At 41.3% G+C, this 23,282-nt stretch overlaps 1 protein-coding gene across 1 annotated transcript in view; it reads right to left on the bottom strand.

Moving 5' to 3' along the window:
• Nucleotides 1–1,373: 1,373 nt before the first annotated feature.
• The window catches only part of ILDR1 (immunoglobulin like domain containing receptor 1), a 42,789-nt gene continuing 20,880 nt past the window's right edge, over nucleotides 1,374–23,282 (bottom strand). Inside the window, exons 2-8 of the mRNA XM_063446633.1 lie at nucleotides 22,030–22,200; nucleotides 16,146–16,295; nucleotides 7,714–7,833; nucleotides 6,769–6,915; nucleotides 4,957–5,085; nucleotides 3,938–4,752; nucleotides 1,374–1,865 (exon numbers count right to left, since the gene is read on the bottom strand). Of these exons, the coding sequence (XP_063302703.1) occupies nucleotides 1,824–1,865; nucleotides 3,938–4,752; nucleotides 4,957–5,085; nucleotides 6,769–6,915; nucleotides 7,714–7,833; nucleotides 16,146–16,295; nucleotides 22,030–22,200 (1,574 nt within the window). The 3' untranslated portion in view covers nucleotides 1,374–1,823. The remainder of the gene's footprint in view (nucleotides 1,866–3,937; nucleotides 4,753–4,956; nucleotides 5,086–6,768; nucleotides 6,916–7,713; nucleotides 7,834–16,145; nucleotides 16,296–22,029; nucleotides 22,201–23,282) is intronic.

Below are 23,282 nucleotides of genomic sequence, written 5' to 3'. Positions count from 1 at the left end.
ACTAAAATGAGAATTGTCAGGGATTCACAGTGAATTAATATTGAAGGCCCACGAAGATGACTGGTAGCATGGCGGACTTAAGATAATTTGTCCAGTAGTTTTTTGCAATTTGCTTTGGCCTTAAATGTAAAATTCTCTTTGAATTCCTGACAATTGTTACTACACTGAATAACCGTGAACGGATTTGGTAATCATACACTGGGGAAATAATCCTCACCCGTAGGTCTCCTCCAATTTGTCTGGAGCTGCTGGTAGTTAAGGTAAATTTACAGACATTTAAAATGTGAGTTTCGCAATCCAAACAAGTTCATACCGATCGGGTTTTTCATTCAACTGCAAATTGTGGCAGAGACTCCAAAAAAGGATTGGCAGAGAATTGATAAAGGAATTGCAACTTTTAGTTCCAAATATCTAAACAGGAAATCCTCTCCGAATGGAGCTAAACAGGAAAGACGATCCCAATCTGCCTGAATTATGAAATTCCGATAAATTCTGCACAATTCTTGGCTTAATGAATAACCCTACGGTTAATATAGCCTTGTGATGTCCATTGCGTAATACGTGTACTAAATATCAGCATAATCTGTAATGTGTATTTCACAACAGGGCATATAAATGTCAATCTAGCAGCATTGTGAAATATATGGAGATTATGACTATGGTGTATACATTGTGCTGGGAGGGGGGTACATTTTGAATTTATATCAAAAAGAAATGTCACAGCAAGTAGTGTTTCAGCCCAGGACAATAACTGAAATCATGCTCATCATAGCAGTGTCCCAATTTAATCTACAAATTATTTAATCAGCGCATCCCGCTAGGCTGGCAAATAAATGGATATGCTGATACATAAAAAAGAAAAAATGTTTTTGTATTTAAAAACATTTTTTTTTAACAAATATCCCCAGATCCAAGCTAGCTGCAAGACGTTGCCATAGGAATCAGATCGGAAAGGTTAGTTGGTGTCAAGTAAATAAAGGTTTAAGGGTAATTTTTTTTACATTTTATATAAAAAGGGAGGCCCTTAAATCTAAAAAGTTAAAGTATCAAAGTGTATTTAATTTTTTTAAATTAGAAGTTTTTTTAAAGCAAAATTTCATAAAACCCCTGCTATCAGAACCCACCAAAGGATAGCCAAAGGACAGGGCGGAAGTAAATGCATGTAAACTGCTCCCACTAAATGCACAGATCTGGTAACTGAAGCCAATTCAAAGCACAGCTAACTTTATCGTTCTGGCACAATGGACTGTTAAGTCACAGTGTCTATAAACTAGTTGTGTGGCATAATTACATGTTACAGTGCATTACCAGGCAATTCGCTTCCTACTCTCAGATATACAGTATATCGAACAATAGGAGAGAAGAAAGGAATCAAATAAAATGTCATCTTCTCTGCGACGTGCTGCAAAAAAAACTAAACCAGGCCAAGGCAGTTGTAGAGGGGTTCATGTAGTTTAAATACAGATATTGAAGATTTTCAGTCAGTTGTCGTCTATCAATAGATCTGCACTATAGGGAGTGGAAGGGGTCAGCAATGTTAAAAGGTAACAGGCAGCGGTCGTGCTTGTGGACTATGAGACAAGGCTGTAAAAACACACCTTCTTGGTAAATAAATGGAAGGCAGCCATTTGCAGAACATTACAATACAGAGGCATTAATTTACACCACGGTAAAAAACAAAACAAAATGGCAACTACTGACAGCTGCCATAAACGACATCCGTAACGCTGCCAAAGGAACAGGAAAACAACTCTCAAAATGCTTTGCAAACAGTGTGGTGATGGCGTTGGTATCAAGTCTATTCTCCATGCCCATCTCTTGGTTTAAATGACCATACTTCTTCCACTGCGGGAGCTGGCTCGATCCTAGGGATTGAGAAAGAAAGGAAAGGATATCAGATGTCAAACGTGTTTTAATCCTGGATATAATCTGTGCTTCAGAGATGGCGGTTTGCTTGAGCCCATGTTAAAAGAACTCTCCAAGCGGGCTGTAGTGGTTAAGGTAAAACAAAAAGGAGGAAGAGCCTGCGCTAATTCAATTAAGCAGCAACCCTAAAAGGGAGATCCCTCGGGAAACCCTTTATTGAAAACAAGAAAATGCAAGAATGGGGGTCAAGGGCTGCGCTTGAACAAAAGAAGTAAAAAGTGTATAAAAATATATATAGATAAAATAAGCAATAATAATAAAATCAAGTAAAGTTCATCCGGATGTATAGAAAAATAAATATAAATGAAATTGAAACAGTCTCACTGGTGTGTAATGATACGGTAATAATCCTCAAGTGTTGCTCCGTCCGTATGGTAGGTAGTCCATATATGTGAAAATAAAAGTCTTTTTTTACCATTTTGAGAAAACCCCAAAGGTGAAACGCGTAAATGGTTTTAATAAGTGTATTTTAATCAATAAAAGTTATTTTTGGTTACCTTTTATACTAGGACCAATTGTATACTTATTTTTATTGTATTTTATACACTTTTTCTACTCCTGGCATTTTTTATATTTTTTATATTATCATACTATAGTTTTATTATTACTTTTTATCCTTCTATTTTTTATTTTTTATTCGGAGTGTATCCCGTCAAAAGAAATCCTTAGGTGGGGATAATTCCACCAGCGCTGTGGCAATAGAGCAGTACCTGTCTGCTCTATTCTTGTAAGTATAACTCTTTTAAATATATTACCTTGTTGTTCACACTGAGAGCACTATTTGCGGTTTTATATATATTCCGTGGACATCTACCATCCAATACGGGAAAGGCGGACCTATCTCCCCAGCATTAAAGAACAACGCATATCTGAGTAGGTCCTAGCCTACACTACAGGAATCCCAAGCCGGATAGACGGACCAACCATCTAAGTACATCCGATAGTGGGGATCAAACCACTAAGTGTCTTTTCTCCTAGAGCTGGCTAAAGCTCCAACAAATGTGAGTGAAATACATTTCCTTTGAATATATACCACATCTGGACATACAATATTTCACCATTGGCAGCTTTTTCTTTTCTCTTTTATTTTCACATATATGGACTACCTACCATACGGACGGAGCAACACTTGAGGATTATTACCGTATCATTACACACCAGTGAGACTGTTTCAATTTCATTTATATTTATTTTTGTATACATCCGGATGAACTTTACTTGATTTTATTATTATTGCTTATTTTATCTATATATATTTTTATACACTTTTTACTTCTTTTGTTCAAGCGCAGCCCTTGACCCCCATTCTTGCATTTTCTTGTAGTGGTTAAGGTGCCTGGAGTTCCCTGGCTCCCTCCCAAATTAATTTATCAAACTTTTAGAAAACGGTTTGCAACTTACCTAGACCCCTTGACGAGTCCGCAGCCACAGAACTGCTTTTTAGATTTTTCTTGCAGAATGTCTGATGTCTCCCCTGAGCTAAGTAAGGCCCGATACAGAGCCGCTGGAGTGCTCAATGAAAGCGGCTCTGCAGAGCTCTCTGGAGCTCACTTTTTGTAGAATCTGGAAGCAGGGCTGAAGCAGTGGGCTCCCAGGTAAGATGTCAAACCGTTATTAAACAGTTCACCTGCAGTGAACTCTGCATAATCTAATAAATAGCCAACACCCCACAGTCAACTCTAGCCTTCCAACTGTTGGTCAAAGTGTTAATCTTATCTTATAACCCTCCTTTACTCAGCAAGAAGGAGTGAAGAGCAGGGCTGTGATTAGGAATTCCAGTTTGCTTTACTGATTCCTATGGCACAAAAAGAAGGCTGTCTAAATGGCTTAATTAATAATTGTGAATTACTTTCTGACCGTGCAAATAATTTTCCTTAATGAACCTGGAATGACTATTAAGCGTGTAAATACATTGTTATAAACTAAAACATTAATCTGTCATCTACAGATTAAAAACACAATAAACTTTCTCAAATAGCAGACAAGAAAAAGTTTAAGTCCTTGAACTTACCGATTGTCTCCCTGTGTCTGGTCGATGGGACGGTGCTTTTCCTACAGAGATGTCAATTGACTTATAACTGGGAGGCTTTTCCGGCCACTCATATGTTCTTTCCCTTCGACCTCGAGAATAGCTCTCATCTTCCGAGCTCCAGGAGCCACGTCGATTAGGGGGAGAGTAGCTCCTCCTACGTCCTTGGGGTCTTGAATAGCGATCTGGACTTCCTCCTCTTCTTGGTCGTTGCTCTGCTCTTTCTGGTGACCTTCTTCTGTCTGGAGGTCTCATTCTATCAGAAGAGTTGTTGGAACGACCACGACGATCATCATAAGTGGAATCATCACTGTGGTAATCACGGTCATATCTACGGTCAGGGGACACATCCCTCCTTGGATTGCTACTTCTTTGATTTTCCCTTCTGTATACTTGAGCTCTCTCACCCCGTAGTCGCTCTTGTGCTCTCCAATCATTGTCACTGGAGCGAGAATCATCCAGAGCTCGGTTTCTCCTCCGGTCACGCTCACCTTCCAATGGGTCCCATGAGTTTTGATTTCTCCGTTGGTTGGAATAGTTGCTAGATCTCTGGGAACTCACAATGTGTTCCACAAGTGGAGGGAGTTGAATTACCCTCCGTTCCACCTCGCGCACCCCAACATCACTTAACGACGACAGCATGCTAGGAGGACGACCAACATATGGCCCAGCAGCTGGAAGGGGTTGTGCTGTATTTAGATTTTTAATTTCACTTTCCAGGAAGTCAAGAACTTTGTTATTAGACGGTGGGTAGCTTGGCTGTCTAACCATTGGAAAACTGTTCTGCAAAGAAATATCTGTAATAAAAATAGGATGTGTTAATATGAAAGAAACTCCAAAAAGATATATGCATTTTGACTTATGGACATGTCTCACCCATATAATTTAAATCCCCTTTTCCATGCTCCGTATGTACCGCTGTGGGGAAAGCTAGGTGCAATCACTGGGCCGATTGACCTACAAGGCACCCAGGTATCTTATTAAATCACGTATACTCTCACCTTGCTGAAGCAGTGGGTTTAGCTGGTATGAAGATGTTTTTGAATTGGCAGCTCCAGCATACATTGGTTTATCCATAATCCAAGGAAGCAGAGACTCGGCCTGCTTCATGTACCTGTGCCGTTCAATGGCTAAAGTAATAAAATCAGTATTATTATGCATTCGTGAACATTCAGAGTCACATCAGAAAGGATTTAGCACAATAGGCACTGGGAATGCGGCCATTAATAAAATAAAAGCTACATTTCAAGCCAAAACTGTAGCAGCGATGATTAAAGGGACACTATAGTCACCAGTGCAACTACATGTATTCCTGACCCTATAGTGTTAACACCACCATCTAGCCCCCCTGGGCCCCTCATGCCTCCATAAATATAGTAAAGACCTTACTGTATTCAAGCCAGAAGCTGTGAATCTGAATGCTGTTAGACTCAGGAAAAACAAGCAGTCAGCTGACATGTGATAGCCTGATCCAATCACAGTGCTTTCCCATAGGATTGGCTGAGACTGACAAAGAGGCAGATCAGGGGCAGAGCCAGCATGATTCAAACACAGCCCTGGCCAATCAGCATCTCCTCATAGAGATGAATTGAATCAATGACTCTCTGTGAGGAAAGTTCGGTGTCTGCATGCAGTGGGAGGAGATACTGAATCACAGGATGCTCGTGCACAGCAGATCTGAGTGGATGGAGGCATACTATGCCTCCATCAACTCAGAAGTCCCTCTGGTTCACTCTGAGTAACTGCAACCGGAGGTGTTCCTAGCTTTCAATGTAAACAATGTTTTTTCTCTATTAAATACAGTGTTTACATGAGAAAGGCTGCAGGGAGCTATAGTTCTCACCTGAACAACCTCATTAAGCTGAAGTTGTTCAGGAGACTATAGTGTCCCTTTAAAGCAGCAGTAACACCTTAGAACTGGGTAACTCAGGTTTGAATCCCATGCAGAACACCTCACCAATAAATAACAATAGTAATACTAAACTCACGAGGTTACAAACTGGAGCTTCACTAGACAGTACAAACTTCCACACATCATCCACACTGCACATTAGAGAGTGCCTTTGCTGTGGAGCTCTGTGATATTCACACTGCACAATATAGAGAGTTACTGCGGAGGAGCTCTGTAATACAGGAATGTGCAGTGGTTATGTGTGTGAGTTTTAATGTAGTGAAGCTTTGTGATACACTCGTACATACTGCACATTACTGTGAGCTCTATCACTGTGGAGCTCTGTGATACACTCGTACATACTGCACATTACTGTGAGCTCTATCACTGTGGAGCTCTGTGATAACACTCGTACATACTGCACATTACTGTGAGCTCTATCACTGTGGAGCTCTGTGATAACACTCGTACATACTGCACATTACTGTGAGCTCTATCACTGTGGAGCTCTGTGATAACACTCGTACATACTGCACATTACTGTGAGCTCTATCACCGTGGAGCTCTGTGATACACTTGTACATACTGCACATTACTGTGAGCGCTATCACTGTGGAGCTCTGTGATACATTCACAGCAGATTCCATGTTGGAAATTGTACAGAACGAGTTAACGTTTAGTCACTTAACTTGTTACCCCACCTCTGTGACCTCGGTAACTTTGATAAGCTTTAAATAAATATTGTAAAAATACATACATACATAAATATATATCACAGAGGATTCCAGCAGGTTATAACAAGAAGAAAAATGTCAGGAAAGATTGCTATTATAACAAAATCTAGCTAAATGTATGGGGTCTGCATGTCCTGGTTTACGTGTATCCCTGAATACGCTAATTAATGCACACTCTGCTCCCCTACCTTTCTCCGGACAGCAGCACTTGGTCGGACAGCACGGGCAGCGCACGTAGCAGCAACAGCAGTGCGGACAGCACTGACACCAACAAATTGCCAGAAGCAGGATGAGCAGTAACCCCCCCATCACAATGCATAGGACAGTGAGCCAATCTGTGGGCACAAACAGAGAAACCTCTAAATACATGCTTCTACCATTAACAACCCTGCCAGAGCCATTTACTCTCAAATCGCAGCTTTGTATATGGGGTAGTGAGTGTGTGTGGAATATCAGAATGTATACAAAGGCAGGCGAGTTTACAGGTTAATGGCTATTGCAGTGCTACTAAAACGCCTCTGTTTACGCTAATACAGGAAGAGCACGCAGGTAACTTTTTGTTTGTGTGTCTATGTATTTGTATACACAGACAGACAGACTTCCACTTCTAGTGCAATACATGCCATGTATGTGACATACAATCCCAACTTGGAATTACATTGTTTAATATTGTATGCAAGTAAACGCCCATATGTACAGCACCGTAGAGCTTACATTTATTTAATGGCATGCTCTGGCTATGACCGTGTAAAAGAGAAAATTTTAACTATTTTAGATAAAAATAAATAGAATAACATAGCATCACCTTTCACAAATTCATATTTATCAGGTTGTGCAAATATCTGCCCCCTCAAGGTTTTAGAAATTCAGAGTAATAAAATAATATCAAAAATAGTAGCCATTATCTATTTGTTCCGTTTTCTGTATATTATTTTACACATAAATGAAGAGTAATTGCAATGATTCTCACTATCCAGGCTGTCTACATACCGTCTGTACTATGGCAATAAACAGGACTTTACTGTAAGATAGTTTATATATATGAGTCTTAATATAAATAGTATAAATAATGTGGAAAATGAAGAAATAGCCAGTGCAGCAAGTTACAGCACCTCCTGTTTCTGTATACTTACGGAGGACGATTACTTTGATTTCTTTATCTGGGTCACCTGACGTGTCCCCCTGGGCTTCCACACTGCAGAAGTACACGCCGTGGTCCCACCACATCACCTCGCTGATAACCAGGTCAGCCTCTGGCAAGAGAGAAGCAATGGGTTAGGGTAGTGAAAATATCACAGCATCTCTCCAAACATTTACCTGGAGCAATGTTTAAATTGGCAGCACGTCTCGGACGTAAGAAAGCAATTTGGGGCAATCAGAGATAATTCGTGCCTTGTGGAGTACGGCTTCATTAATTGTACCAGTACAGGCTGCTCGTTTATTTCAAGGTGGGCAACTGACAAACTATAAAACAATCTCATATGTGCTCAACCCACATAATGGACTAATTAATGAATATCCGACACAGTCGAGCTCAGTGATAGGTTACTTTTAGTTACTTTTACTCAGTCACGTCATACAGCTGAATAAGTATCACCAATATCACTGAATTTGATTAATTGGATGCTCAAATTGTGGGAGATAGGCTTTAGTTATGTAAATACAGTAAAAGAACACGCCACATACCTAAAGTACTTTAGCTTAGCGTGCTTTATGTGCGAAGAATGCATGCTCTTTTTATTTTACAGAAGTCCGGATTTCAATAGAAATTGGCAAATTCATAAATTAACCTGTTTACACCCCCCTGGCCGTCAATCAGACAACTGGTCCTGTTACTTTAATCTCACTTTAGTACATGTTTGTGTCCTTGAATTAAAAGTATTTTTGTTGTGAAATATATAAAAAGACACCTTATGTAAACTGAATGTGTGTATATATATATATATATATATATATATATATATATATATATATATATATACACATATATACACATACACATATATACACACACACACACACACACACACACACACACACACACACACAGTATCTCACAAAGGTGAGTACACCCCTCACATTTTTGTAAATATTTTATAATCTTTTCACGTGACAACACTGAAGAAATGACACTCTGCTACAATGTAAAGCAGTAAGTGTACAGCCTGTATAACAGTGTAAATTTGGTGTTATCACTCTCTCATACTGGTCACTGGAAGTTCAACATGGCACCTCATGGCAAATAACTCTCTAAAGGATCTGAAAGAAAGACTTATTGCTCTACATAAAGATGGCCTACGCTATAAGAAGATTGCCAAGACACGCAGCACGGTGGGCAAGACCATACAGCGGTTTCACAGGACAGGTTCCACTCAGAACAGGTCTCGCCATGATCTCCTCCCTTCGGAGATTGGGCCGCAGGGCAGTATTCAACATGATAAAGACCCCAAACACACCTCCAAGACGACCACTGCCTTGCTAAAGAAGCTGAAGGTAAAGGTGATGGACTGGCCAAGCATGTCTCCAGACCTAAACCCTATTTAACATCTGTGGGGCACGTTCAAACTGAAGGTGGGGGAGCACAAGGTCTTTAACATTTGTGATGTCGTCATGGAGGAGTGGAAGAGGACTTCAGTGGCAACCTGTGAAGCTCTGGTGAACTCCATGCCCATGAAAGTTAAGGCAGTGCTAGAAAATAATGGTGGCCACACAAAATATTGACACTTTGGGCCCAATTTGGGCATTTCCACTTAGGGGTGTACTCACTTTTGTTGCCAACGGTTTAGACATTAATGGCTGTGTGTTGTTATTTTGAAGGAACAGCAAATTTACACTGTTATACAGGCTGTACACTTACTACTTTGCATTGTAGCAGAGTGTCATTTCTTCAGTGTTGTCACATGAAAATATATAATAAAATGTTTACAAAAATGTGAGGGGTGTACTCACTTTTTAGAGAAACTGTATATATACACATACATACAAAGGAAAAAAATACATTAAGAATTATCATGTTTATGTTATGTCTACTTTGATCTATCTGGACTTTCAATATATTTTATTGTGGACTCTATTTTCCTTTGTATTTTATTGTCACACATACACATTATTTATATTACTATTTATCTTTAAACTATTCTGAATGTTTGCTATAAACTCATGGTCTGACATCCAGTTCTTGTTGTTTTTTTGTTTTGTTTTTTATTGCATTTTGTATGGTAACCTTTTTAGACCAGTTTTTAAGATACATTTAGTAGACCTGCCCTTGTATCTTCTGTTCTGGATCCCAGATGCTTTCTTGTGTTACACAATTAGTGGCTATCCCTCAGGATCTGGTTTATTTTAGCCTGTTAGATACCTTGAGGGCAATCTAGGATTAAGAAAACCAAAGATTGCAGTTTGCCTCACCCTGAGCAGTGTAACAATTACGTCAATCAATGTTTATTGTGCTATAGAGGTCAGTAAGGAACATGTGGGAAAACAATGGATTACAATAGCAACCTTTAAGTATTCAGCCTAAAATTTCATGTGATCTTTATCACTTTCAGCACAATCCGTACTATGAATATTCCCCATATACAGGATAAAATGACGGTTTGGGTATACTACCAATTCACAAAGAAAAACACTACTCAATCCCTCAATAAATACACATTTAACCCAGGGCCTATTATCTATGTTTCGGTCTGGAACGCGTAGGGGTTGATTACTGGTGTTACTGACATAAAAAGCACAGGCATGGGCTCTTTTTCATTCACCCCACTTTAACATGTCTCCCCTTTTTCTACTACTATACTACAAATGGAATAGTAAAAAAAAATTATGTTGATGAATAATTTTATGCAAACTGGACCCAATTCTGTTTGGTGCAGGTACTCTGTCTTCAATTCCTGGAAAATCTGGGGTAAAGAATTACACCCGTAAATCTCTCTTGTCCAGTTTTTAGTTCAGGATGTTTCATTGCTAAGAACTTTTTTTTTTTTTTTATTAAAACATTTATTAAGGTCCTTCCACCAAGATATAAAATCAAGATAAAGCAAAAGCCAATCCGTCTATTCAAAATGGCCATAGTAAACAAAAACGATCATAGTAAATAAAAATTGCCATAGAGTAAATATCAAACTATCGGTATAATAACAACGGCGGTTAAATAAAAATTTGCTAAACTACCCCTAAGTGAAATAACAACAACAATAAATATATACAGCTAGCCCTCCTCTAAGAAGCCTCTGAGTGGCCTTCTAGACCTTGCACTCCACATCTTATAGGGCTAGCAGAGGTGCCGTCTGATCAAACACGTAAAGCCAGATGTTTGGGGTGTGTTTTATTCATTCTCATAGATGTACGTTCCATTGTGTTCACCATTTAGTTAGTTATTGAAGACAAATGATTCTTCTACGTACATGATTAGTTAAAATTCAAAACTTTGCCTGAAGGTTTTAAATAATTCTTAAAGTCCTGTATCTATTACAGTATTAGTTTGAGTTCAGAAAAATAAAAAAAGGGTAAGGAGGAGAAAGAAAAAATAATTGTAAAAGGTATAAAACTTTGAATGTATCTGTAATAGCTACAACAAACCACTCAGTGTTGGGTCTAATTAATTATAGTTAGGAGTGTAATTATGCTCATTTACTGTAATTGTTGTAAAGTTGCCAGAATGAAATGAAGTATAATATATATATTTTTTTTTAATGATGCAGACTAATACAACACTTTCCTACAAAGGTTCAAAAGCAGCAAACAAGGTCAATGCAATAGCATCTACAGCAATAATATTGAATTGTACCACTAGAGGTCACTGCAGTAGCATCTACAGCAATAATATTGAATTGTACCACTAGAGGTCACTGCAATAGCATCTACAGCAATAATATTTAATTGTACCACTAGAGGTCACTGCAATAGTATCTGCAGCAATAATATTGAAATGTACCACTAGAGGTCACTGCAATAGTATCTGCAGCAATAATATTGAAATGGACCACTAGAGGTCACTGCAATAGTATCTGCAGCAATAATAGTGATTCTTCAACAGCAAATTTAGTCCAGGGACCCACACTACAAAAAAATAGAATAAACATGCCTTGGGAAGATGCAATTTTTGTTCCCAAAACAAGGAATTAAGCACTGATCTATAAAAATGTATTGCCTACAATGTTTTCAAGACAATTTAAATGGCATAGATTGTAAGTTCGTTTGAGCAGTGCCCGCATCAACATATTGTTCCTGTCAAAATTTACAATAGTTTGTCCGATGTATTGATGAATTCTCCCCTTTATAACACTGTAAAGTCATGCGGAATAAGTTGGCGCTATACAAATACTACAACTAATGATCAATATGCATGCAGGAGCGGGTGCATCGCGAATGTGCGCATTCAGCAGCCGCCACCCAGACTTGACATTGTAAACAATTTACGTAGAACTCAAAATACTGAGCTGGGAACAAACTTTAGCCATTGAAGTGGTCTGGGTCTTAGTCCTGCAATATTAGAGAAACTGCAATAATTACATTGCAGCACTAGGACTGCCTCTTGTGGCTATCGTCAGACAGCCACAAAAAGGTGCTTCAGGGAGTTTACCGGACTCTAAACGTGCATGAGAATGTTCAGCGTCCGTGAAATCCCCAAAGGAAAGCACTGAGGTAATGCTTTTCTTATGCACCTCAACGCAAATTACACTCGATGCGCATGTACCTTAGGTCCTCCTGTCGGAGGAGGTCGAGGCGCTGACAGATTTCAGCACTGGGATCTAGTAAGTAAAGTTTTATTTTTAACCCTTTATATGCCAGAGAGGGGCCGCAATAATTTTTTTTTGGGGGGGGGGGGGGAGGAGGGCAGAGAACACTGTGTGTAAGGGATATAGATTTGTATTCCAAACACTATAGAATCCCTTTAACATTTCATCTAAATATTTGCTGCAGATTTTACTACCACACAATTTTTTTTGCTTCCACCAGATGGGAACTAGTTCAGACAAGTGTAAATAGCTGAAGTTATCAGGACGGGGAAATCCCTGCACTGTAATAGCATTCTGTGCGGAGACTGTCCCTTTAATGAGATTTGCGTATGTTTTTAAAGCGATTGTGAAAAAAAAATATAACAGATGAATCTATGCATTTTATTTATTTATTTTTTCTAAACATGCTGAAACACTAATTTAACATGGAAAAGCGCACAATTAGGGTGAATGGTTTAGAAAATTTTAGAAAGAATATTCCTCAAGCATTTTCTGTATAACAGCAAACAACCTAGAGAAGTAAGCATGTTGCAGGTAGAGGGGGCAAACTAGGGTTTAATCTGCATTACCTTCCATGTCTGATAATGTTGAATCTGAACCGTCACACTAGGGGATTAATGAGGTTCTTGAAGGATCACTATAGTGTCAGGAAAACAAACTTGTTTTCCTGACACTATAGAATCCTTGGGGGACCCTCACCCTCAGGGTCCCCCTCCCGCTGGGCTGAAGAGGTTAAAACCCCTTCAGCAGCTTACCTTAATCCAGCGCCGTGCTACCTCTCCTCCCCCGATAACGTCAGCTCCCGAGTGGAGCGGAAGGCGCATGCGCATTCAAACAGTCCATAGGAAAGCATTTCTCAATGCTTTCCTTTGGACGTTCTGCACGTTGGATGCCCATTTCGCATCCAATGTTGCAGAAGCGCCTCTAGCTGCTGTCAGGAAGACAGCCACTAGAGGTTGGATTAACCCTGCTACATTTACATAGTTTCTCTGAAACTGCTATGTTTACATGTGAAGGGTTAAAACCTGAGGGACCTGGCACCCAGACCACTTCATTGAGCTGAAGTGGTCTGGGTAACTATAGTGTCCCTTTAAGATGAACACACCGATTAATAAAAAATATTAAAATCTTAAGGCACGTTGACTGCATATTCATTGTGAACCACTAGATGGCAACAACAGCTTAAAAATAAAACCAGCACCACTTCTCAAAAAGGTCTAGAAAATAACATTTGGTTTTATGTTAAATACATGGAATGCATTTAAAAAAAAAAAAACTATTCTAAAAATGTATCCCTGGGGTGTAGCAACGTATTATTCCGATTTATAAAGGTGTGATTTACTTTCACTGTGTTAATGGATTATTAGCGAGTTAGCATATTGAAGGAACATTAAATAAGAAGTCATTTTCAAAGAAGAGACACATTAACATTCCATGACAAACATAATCTGCCTCTCAATGAAGCTTGAAAGACACAGATGGAAATGGTATGAAGAAGGAATAATGTAACAGTTCTACCTTGAACTCAGAGACAGGTACGAGAGAGCTTAAAGGGACACTGCAAGCACCATAACTACTACAACCTTTTGTTATGCTAGGAGGCTTTGGGTGTCACCCATCTCTAATTCATTCATCTCTGCTGGAAATATCATATTAAAGGGACACTGTAGTCATCAAAACAACTTTAGCTTAATGAAGCCGTTTTGGTGTATAGATCATGTCCCTGCAGTCACACCACTTAATCCTCTGCCATTTAGGAGTTAAATCCCTTTGTTTATGAACCTTAGTCACACCTCCCTGCATGTGACTTGCACATCCTTTCTAAACACTTCCTGTAAAGGGTCATCTAAAGTTTATCCTTCCTTTATTGTAAGTTCTGTTTTATTTAGATTTTCTTATCCCCTGCTATGTTGATAGCTTGCTAGACCCTGCAAGAGCCTTCTGTATGTGACTAAAGTTCAATTTACAGAGAATTAGATAAAATTGTTTAAGGTAAATTACATCTAATTGAAAGTGAAACCAGTTTTTTTCCCATGCAGGCTCTGTCAACCAGAGCCAGGGGAGGTGTGGCTAGGGCTGCATAAATAGAAACAAAGTGATTTAACTCCTAAATGGCAGTGAGCTGAGCAGTAAGACCTGAGAGGCATGATCTATACATTAAAATTGCTTCATTAAGCTAAAGTCGTTTAGATGACTATAGTGTCTCTTTAATGTATCTGACTCTGATCATTCTTCCATAACATTTGCAATGCACTGCCTAATTATGTTAACCCTTTCGATGCTGCAAAATGCAATCTGGAATAGGATCTTTGTTAATCTTTACAAGGCAACCGGATTCTGTTGACCCATTATTCAGCACCAAATTAGCACGAAGTAATGCTCTCATGCTGTGGCACTTAACGGGTTAATGGTGAGTCAAAATAAACAAATTCTCCTATCCCCCCCGCCACGCACACACATATAGAAAATCACTGCATAGGGTGCACACACATATACTATCCCCCAGCCACGGACACACACAGAAAACCACTGCATAGGGTTTACACACATATACTATCCCCCACCACACACATATACTATCCCCCCGCCACACACACACACACATATATACTATCCCCCCCGCCACACACACACATATATATACTATCCCCCTGCCACGCACCCACATATATACTATCCCCCACCACACACATATACTATACCCCCGCCACACATAGAAAATCACTGCATAGGGTGCACACACATATACTATCCCCCCCCACAACGCACACACACATATATACTATCCCTCCGCCACACGCACCCACATATATACTATCCCCCCCGCCACACACACACACACATATACTATCCCCCCCGCCACACACACACATATATACTATCCCCCCGCCACGCACCCACATATACTATCCCTTCCGCCACACACACACACACACACACACACACATATACTATCCCTCCCGCCATACACACACACATATACTATCCCTCCCGCCATACACACACACACACACATATATATATATATATATACACACACTATCCCCCCGCCACACACACACACACACACACACACACACACACTATCCCCCTGCCACGCACCCACATATAGAAAATCACTGCATAGGGTGCACACACAGAACAGCTAGCCCATCATGGGTGATTAAAGTACCCTTTGTGGGATTAGTAATGATATTATTAACCCTTCCTTTGACCCTTCTTTGAGCGTCCATAATATGTATTTTGTTGTCTGGCCCCACGCGTCTTCTTCACTTTGTTAATTTACATTTGACAATTTAAACTCTGCAGTGCCCCTCTCCTTTCCACCCCCCCATCCCATGTTACTGAAGGGGTTAAAACCCCTTCAGTGACTTACCTGAATCCAGCGCCGATATCCCACGGCACTGGGTCAGGCTCCACCCACGCTCCTCCCCCTCCGTCGTCAGCCAGCGGGGGAGAGCTAATGCAGATACGCAGCAATGCCACGCGCGCTCATTAGACCTCCCCATAGGAAAGCATTATACAATTCTGGCGACGCTGGAGGTCCTCATGCTTAGCGTGAGGACGTCCAGCGTCGTTAAAAACACTTTTCGTGTTTTAAGAAGCCAGAAGTCCCTCTAGTGGCTGTCTGATAGAGTAGGACCTAACCCTGCAAGGTAATTATTGCAGTTTATAAAAACTGCAATAATGACACTTGCAGGGTTAAGGGTGATAGGAGTTGGCACCCAGACCACTTCAATGGGCAGAAGTGGTCTGGGTGCCTAGAGTGTCCCTTTAACTACACGTAGTATAGACAATCATTTTGCCAGTGTTCGCATGGTTCTTACTGTCCCGCATGGTGATCTTTCGCTGTCTGTAATCAATACCCAGCACCGGCTCATTCTGTCCTCTCTTCTGGATTACGATACGGACTTCTCTCTGGTTATCGTTGCAGTCATTCCAAGGGTCCTGACCGAGCTTTAACCCTGCTTGGTAATCTGCAAAGAAACAGATAGTTTGTAAATGGCAGCACACCAGGACTCTTATATTGATGGATTTTCCAGGACAGGGCTAAAACGCCAATCTTCACCAGCCACTGTCTAATTACAGAGTTTCAGGAATTGGAGGGTTCAAGGTCTTAAATTTAAGTCTAGCCCCCTGGCCTGCCCTTTTCCCCTAAATATAGTAAGATCTTACTTTTGCTCACGTTTGCAGCTGCTGGCTCTGCACCTAATCTGCCTGCTTGGCTGACATCATCAGAAGTGTTGACCAAAAGCCAATCACAATGCTTTCCCATAAGATTGGCTGAGACTGTCAAGGAGGCAGATCAGGGGCAGAGCCAGCACAAGTCAAACACAGCCCTAGGCAATCAGCATCTGCTAATAGAGATACATTGAATCAATGCATCTCTATAAAGAAAGTTCAGTGTCTGCATGCAGAGGGTGGAGACACTGAATGTCAGTCACACAGTGCAGCACTGCCCCAGGAAGCACCTCTAGCAGCTGAGGAGTGACCATTGGAGGTATCCGGTGTTTACTGCAAAATGCCGGGAAACAATGATTCTACTCACCAGAACAAATACAATAAGCTGTAGATGTTCTGGTGACTATAGTGTCCCTTTAAATTGATTTAATTAAAATAACGAAAAATAATTTACAGCACTCTGTACCCAGTTATAAAATATAACATTTCAGCTCTACCCATCTCCTATTGGATTCTAAACGAATTGCCATTTTATGACAGATCCCGTCACACTCTAGAAAATGGTAGAACTTGTAATGCCTGCCCACGAACAGCATGAGACTTATCCTGTGCCATGACATGGCTTAGCCTTCCCTCCCACACGGATATGGAGGTTTCTCTGTGAATAAGATATTTGGTCAATAACACATGGAATCCAGGGCCGGACTGGGCATTAAAAGCAGCCCATGAAAAAAATTTTTTTACCAGCCCCATAATGCGTTAAGCCAGCATAGTGTGCAGATACAGAGTTAGAAAAGAGAACTTAAAATTAAAAATTATTACTCCAACGTAAAAAAAAGCACTCATATGGTTCAAAATAAACAAAAGTGCTGATTTATTTTAAGCAGATGTGCCTTTGCATGTAATCAATGTTTCAGTCCAACTACCTTGACATATTAAGGAAAGCTTGGTAATGGGACTGAAAAGGTGAATGTATGTTGGGCACAACTGTAAAAAATTGACGTTATCTTGTTTACGTTGAAGTCCTGTGGGTGCGCTCTTCACTTTTAAATATGTTATTGTGCTGGAGTGTGCACCTACCTAGCAACAAGACTCGGCCATTATGTGCTCATTACATATGGTACATATTAATGACATTTCTCTGTGTATTATGCATATATAAATGTACATTAATATATGTGTAAATATAATAGACATAATTATATATATATATATATATATATATATATATATATATATATAATACACACATTAATATACATGCCATATACCAGTGGAGGATCCAGAGCCTGATCCCGGGAGGGGCACTTGTAGATTATTTAAAGAAAAAATCCATGCACAATAACCACTACTGCTCTGTGTAGTGGTTATGGTGCAAGGAGTGCCGGTGTTCTATCAGTCTGCTATACCTCGTCAGATTTCTATACCCTCGTCACTTCCGGGGAGGGGAATCAGCTGGATCCTGTGCTGCACATGCGTGCTAGCACTCCTGCTACTCCTCCACAGCCAGGTCCTGGAAGGTAAGTAAAACTAGTGTTACACTTTCATTATAGTTAGTGCATTCACTAAGCTTAGGCACACGGGACATTTAGGGTTAATGTTAGGGTTCAAATTAGGGTTAGGCAAGTGCTTCTAACCTCTCTCACTCTCTATTCTTACCCTAACCCTTGGGGTAAGGGTTAAAATAGTGTGAGAAATCCCTATTTAGTGATATTCCCCTATTGTGAAATATCACTAAATGTGAACAAGTCCCTAATCCTAACTCTAATTTGAACCCTAACATTAACCCTAAATGTCCCATGTCCTAAGCTTAGTGAATGCACTAACTATAATGAAGTTATTTCCCCCATCCTTTCACTGTGCCCCTGTTTTATTTCCCCCCTCCCCTTGTGTCTCTTTATTTCCCCCCTCCCCTTGTGTCTCTTTATTCCCCCCTCCCCTTGTGTCTCTTTATTTCCCCCCTCCCCTTGTGTCTCTTTATTTCCCCCCTCCCCTTGTGTCTCTTTATTTCCCCCCTCCCCTTGTGTCTCTTTATTTCCCCCCTCCCCTTGTGTCTCTTTATCCCCCCCTTGTGTCTCTTTATCCCCCCCCCTTGTGTCTCTTTATCCCCCCCTTGTGTCTCTTTATCCCCCCCCCCTTGTGTCTCTTTATCCCCCCCCCTTGTGTCTCTTTATCCCCCCCCTTGTGTCTCTTTATCCCCCCCCCCTTGTGTCTCTTTATCCCCCCCCCTTGTGTCTCTTTATCCCCCCCCTTGTGTCTCTTTATCCCCCCCCTTGTGTCTCTTTATCCCCCCCCCTTGTGTCTCTTTATCCCCCCCCCTTGTGTCTCTTTATCCCCCCCCCCTTGTGTCTCTTTATCCCCCTCCCTTGTGTCTCTTTATCCCCCCCTTGTGTCTCTTTATCCCCCCCCTTGTGTCTCTTTATCCCCCCCCTTGTGTCTCTTTATCCCCCCCCTTGTGTCTCTTTATCCCCCCCCTTGTGTCTCTTTATCCCCCCCCTTGTGTCTCTTTATCCCACCCCCCCTTGTGTCTCTTTATCCCACCCCCCCTTGTGTCTCTTTATCCCACCCCCCCTTGTGTCTCTTTATCCCACCCCCCCTTGTGTCTCTTTATCCCACCCCCCCTTGTGTCTCTTTATCCCACCCCCCCTTGTGTCTCTTTATCCCACCCCCCTTGTGTCTCTTTATCCCACCCCCTTGTGTCTCTTTATCCCCCCCCTTGTGTCTCTTTATCCCCCCCCCTTGTGTCTCTTTATCCCCCTCCCTTGTGTCTCTTTATCCCCCTCCCTTGTGTCTCTTTATCCCCCCCTTGTGTCTCTTTATCCCCCCCCTTGTGTCTCTTTATCCCCCCCCTTGTGTCTCTTTATTCCCCCCCTTGTGTCTCTTTATCCCACCCCCCCCTTGTGTCTCTTTATCCCACCCCCCCTTGTGTCTCTTTATCCCACCCCCCCCTTGTGTCTCTTTATCCCACCCCCCCTTGTGTCTCTTTATCCCACCCCCCCTTGTGTCTCTTTATCCCACCCCCCCTTGTGTCTCTTTATCCCACCCCCCCTTGTGTCTCTTTATCCCACCCCCCCTTGTGTCTCTTTATCCCACCCCCCCTTGTGTCTCTTTATCCCACCCCCCCTTGTGTCTCTTTATCCCACCCCCCCTTGTGTCTCTTTATCCCACCCCCCCTTGTGTCTCTTTATCCCACCCCCCCTTGTGTCTCTTTATCCCACCCCCCCTTGTGTCTCTTTATCCCACCCCCCCTTGTGTCTCTTTATCCCACCCCCCCTTGTGTCTCTTTATCCCACCCCCCCTTGTGTCTCTTTATCCCACCCCCTTGTGTCTCTTTATCCCACCCCCTTGTGTCTCTTTATCTCCCCCCCAATAAGTCTCTTTATTTCCCCCCTCCCCTCCCCTCCCTTCCCCTCCCCTCTCCCTCCCCTCCCATTTACCTGATTGAGTGGGGCTGGGGCTGGGGCCGGCCGCATTCCGCGCTGAAGCCGCCGGACCGGGTGGCAGCCTCGCCGGTCCGGCGGCACTCCTTTCACTAATGCAGACTCGCTGGGGGCTGATGGAGGAGGGAGGAGCATGTCTCTGTACCATGCTCCCTCGCGGTTCCTGTGCTGGGAATTGTGGGAACCGCGAGGGAGCATGGTACAGAGACATGCTCCTCCCTCCTCCATCAGCCCCCAGCGAGTCTGCATTAGTGAAAGGAGTGCCGCCGGACCGGCAAGGCTGCCACCCGGTCCGGCGGCTTCAGCGCGGAATGCGGGCGCCGACCGGCCCCTTCAGAGTGTGTGCCACCGGACCGGCCACCCGGTGGCACATACTTGCTCAGAGCAGCCCTCAGGTGCCGCGGCCCACCGGGAAAATTCCCGGTATCCCGGTGGGCCAGTCCGGCCCTGATGGAATCCAGTTGTCTGTACCATGTCTGGCTGCTTATACCCTGACTATTCTACATTTTCGGCAATGCTCCCAACTCAGCAGAAGACCGTGCACCCAATAACCCCCTCTCCTTAGTTTAATTATTTTTTTAAATTAAGCAAATACAAATATGGAAAAATAATATTTGAATTTATTCTCGGAGGGTATCTGTCATATTAATAAATTATGAACAATCTTATAGAACAATGTCCTACTAGTAGATGTTTAAGTGTGAGTCAGAATCTGCAGTAAAGCTATACCCCTTTCCTTTAAACTTAAAGGGACACTATAGTCACCTGAACAACTTTCGCTTAATGAAGCAGTTTTGATGTATAGAACATGCCCCTGCCTCACTGCTCAATCCTCTGCCATTTAGGAGTTAAATCCCTTTGTTTATGAACCCTAGTCACACCTCCCTGTATGTGACTTGCACAGCCTTCCATAAACACTTCCTGTAAAGAGAGCCCTATTTAGGCTTTCTTTATTGCAAGTTCTGTTTAATTAAGATTTTCTTATCCCCTGCTATGTTAATACCTTGCTAGACCCTGCAAGAGCCTCCTGTATGTGATTAAAGTTCAATTTAGAGATTGAGATACAATTATTTAAGGGAAATTACATCTGTTTGAAAGTGAAACCAGTTTTTTTTTCATGCAGGCTCTGTCAATCATAGCAAGGGGAGGTGTGGCTAGGGCTGCATAAACAGAAACAAAGTGATTTAACTCCTAAATGACAGTGAATTGAGCAGTGAAATTGCAGGGGAATGATCTATACACTAAAACTGATTTATTTAGCTAAAGTAATTTAGGTGACTATAGTGTTCCTTTAACAGTGATCTCAGATGACGTTGGAATCAGCAGATAGTGCGAAGCCTCCTCCAGATTTTAATACAAACCTGTGTTTCATCTGACACAGATAACAGATGTCCGGATCAAATGTTAGAATCAATGGCACCAAATTACAAAAACTTTTACTTATAATTTCAAATATATTTATGGTTTTAAGCAGTGTACTTCAGTCTTTTATACTGTCATTATATACAATTTTATTTTATTTATTTTTTACGATAATTGTAGTTTTTTTTTGTATACTGTGATACATTCATATTTCTATATAATCTCCAGATTCTTCCAATAACGATTCTTTATTTGCATCTTTTAATCCATCAGCCCAAAACATCCCATGATTTGCTACCTCTGCCAAGCCTGATCCTATGATCAGACAGTTACCAAACCAGATACCTAGACGAGAGAAACACAAATAATCTTAAGAACACACATCCCCAAAAATCAGACATTTTCTCTCAAAGAAGTCATACAAGCACGGCTTGACCACAATCTTTACCCCCTGAGTCCCCAAACCAATCACGATATTCACATCTCTACAATTACTGCAAAACAAATTACCCAGCAAGAATCCTTCACTCCAAAAGACAACTTAAGTAGTCTAGCAACCATAACTGAACACGTACTCACATACCCTCTAAATAATACACCAACATAATTTGTGTGAATATCAGTACACTGTGGGTGGAGAAGAGGAGGTAATGTCTAGTATGGTCAACGTCCTAATATTTCAAGGCAACAGCTTGCAAACTCTGTATATAATGAAGGCAGAACTTACCAGCAGAGTAATAATCAAATATTGGGTCTTTGCAGAAGGACTTAAAACGCCAGGTGACGGACACATCTTGCATTAGAGCAGAGGTGCTGTAATCACATTTGAGAATAATAGTTGAGAACAACATGGTGTATCGCTCGGTGTCCTGCACGGAGACCTGAATAGACAGACATCCTGGAATAAAAATAAATGTAAAAAATAATCAGAATATATTACGAACTGCTAAACCCATTTATAAATAAAATTGCCCAGGACGACTACAATTTAACAAAAATCAAATTAGCATTAGCAAATGATGGAGCTCTATTATTGCGTAGACATTAGCGAATAATGGAGCTCTATTATTGCGTACACATTAGCGGATGATGGAGCTCTATTATTGCGTACACATTAGCAAATGATGGAGCTCTATTATTGCGTACACATTAGCGAATGATGGAGCTCTATTATTGCGAACACATTAGCGAATGATGGAGCTCTATTATTGTGTACACATTAGCAAATGATGGAGCTCTATTATTGCGTACACATTAGCAAATGATGGAGCTCTATTATTGCGAACACATTAGCAAATGATGGAGCTCTATTATTGTGTACACATTAGTTAATGATGGAGTACTATTTTTTTTGGTAAATATTAGTGGGTGATAGAGCAGGACTGGGATTAAGTCGTTGCTTAAAGGATAAATAATTATTTCATTTGTTAGATAACAATGTTTCCCCCCTGCATTTTATAATTGAAAGAGTTAAAGGGAGACTATAGTCACCAGAACAACTACAGCTTATTGAATTGTTCTGGTGAGTAGAATCATTCCCTTCAGGCTTTTTGCTGTAAACACTGTCTTTTCAGAGAAAATGCAGTGTTTACATTACAGCCTAGGGATAACTTCACTGGCCACTCCTCAGATGGCTGTTAGAGATCCTTCCTGGGTCACGGCTGCCTAAAATGCATCCAAACATTCAGTGTCTCCTCCCTCTGTATGCAGACACTGAACTTTCCTCATAGAGATTCATTGATTCAATTCATCTCTATGAGGAGATGCTGATTGGCCAGGGCTGTGTTTGAATCATGCTGGCTCTGCCCCTGATCTGCCTCTTTGTCAGTCTCAGCCAATCCTATGGGGAAGCACTGTGATTGGATCAGGCTACCACTTCTGAATAAACAGCATGCAGAGCTACAGCTTCAGGCTTGAATACAGTAAGATTTTGCTATATTTATGGAGGCATGAGGGGCCCAGGGGGGCTAGATGGTGGTT

The sequence above is a fragment of the Pelobates fuscus genome, chromosome 1, assembly GCF_036172605.1.
Source record: "Pelobates fuscus isolate aPelFus1 chromosome 1, aPelFus1.pri, whole genome shotgun sequence".
Lineage (NCBI taxonomy): Eukaryota > Metazoa > Chordata > Amphibia > Anura > Pelobatidae > Pelobates > Pelobates fuscus.
Note: the sequence above shows the minus strand (reverse complement) of the source record. Positions and strands in the feature narration are given on the sequence as shown.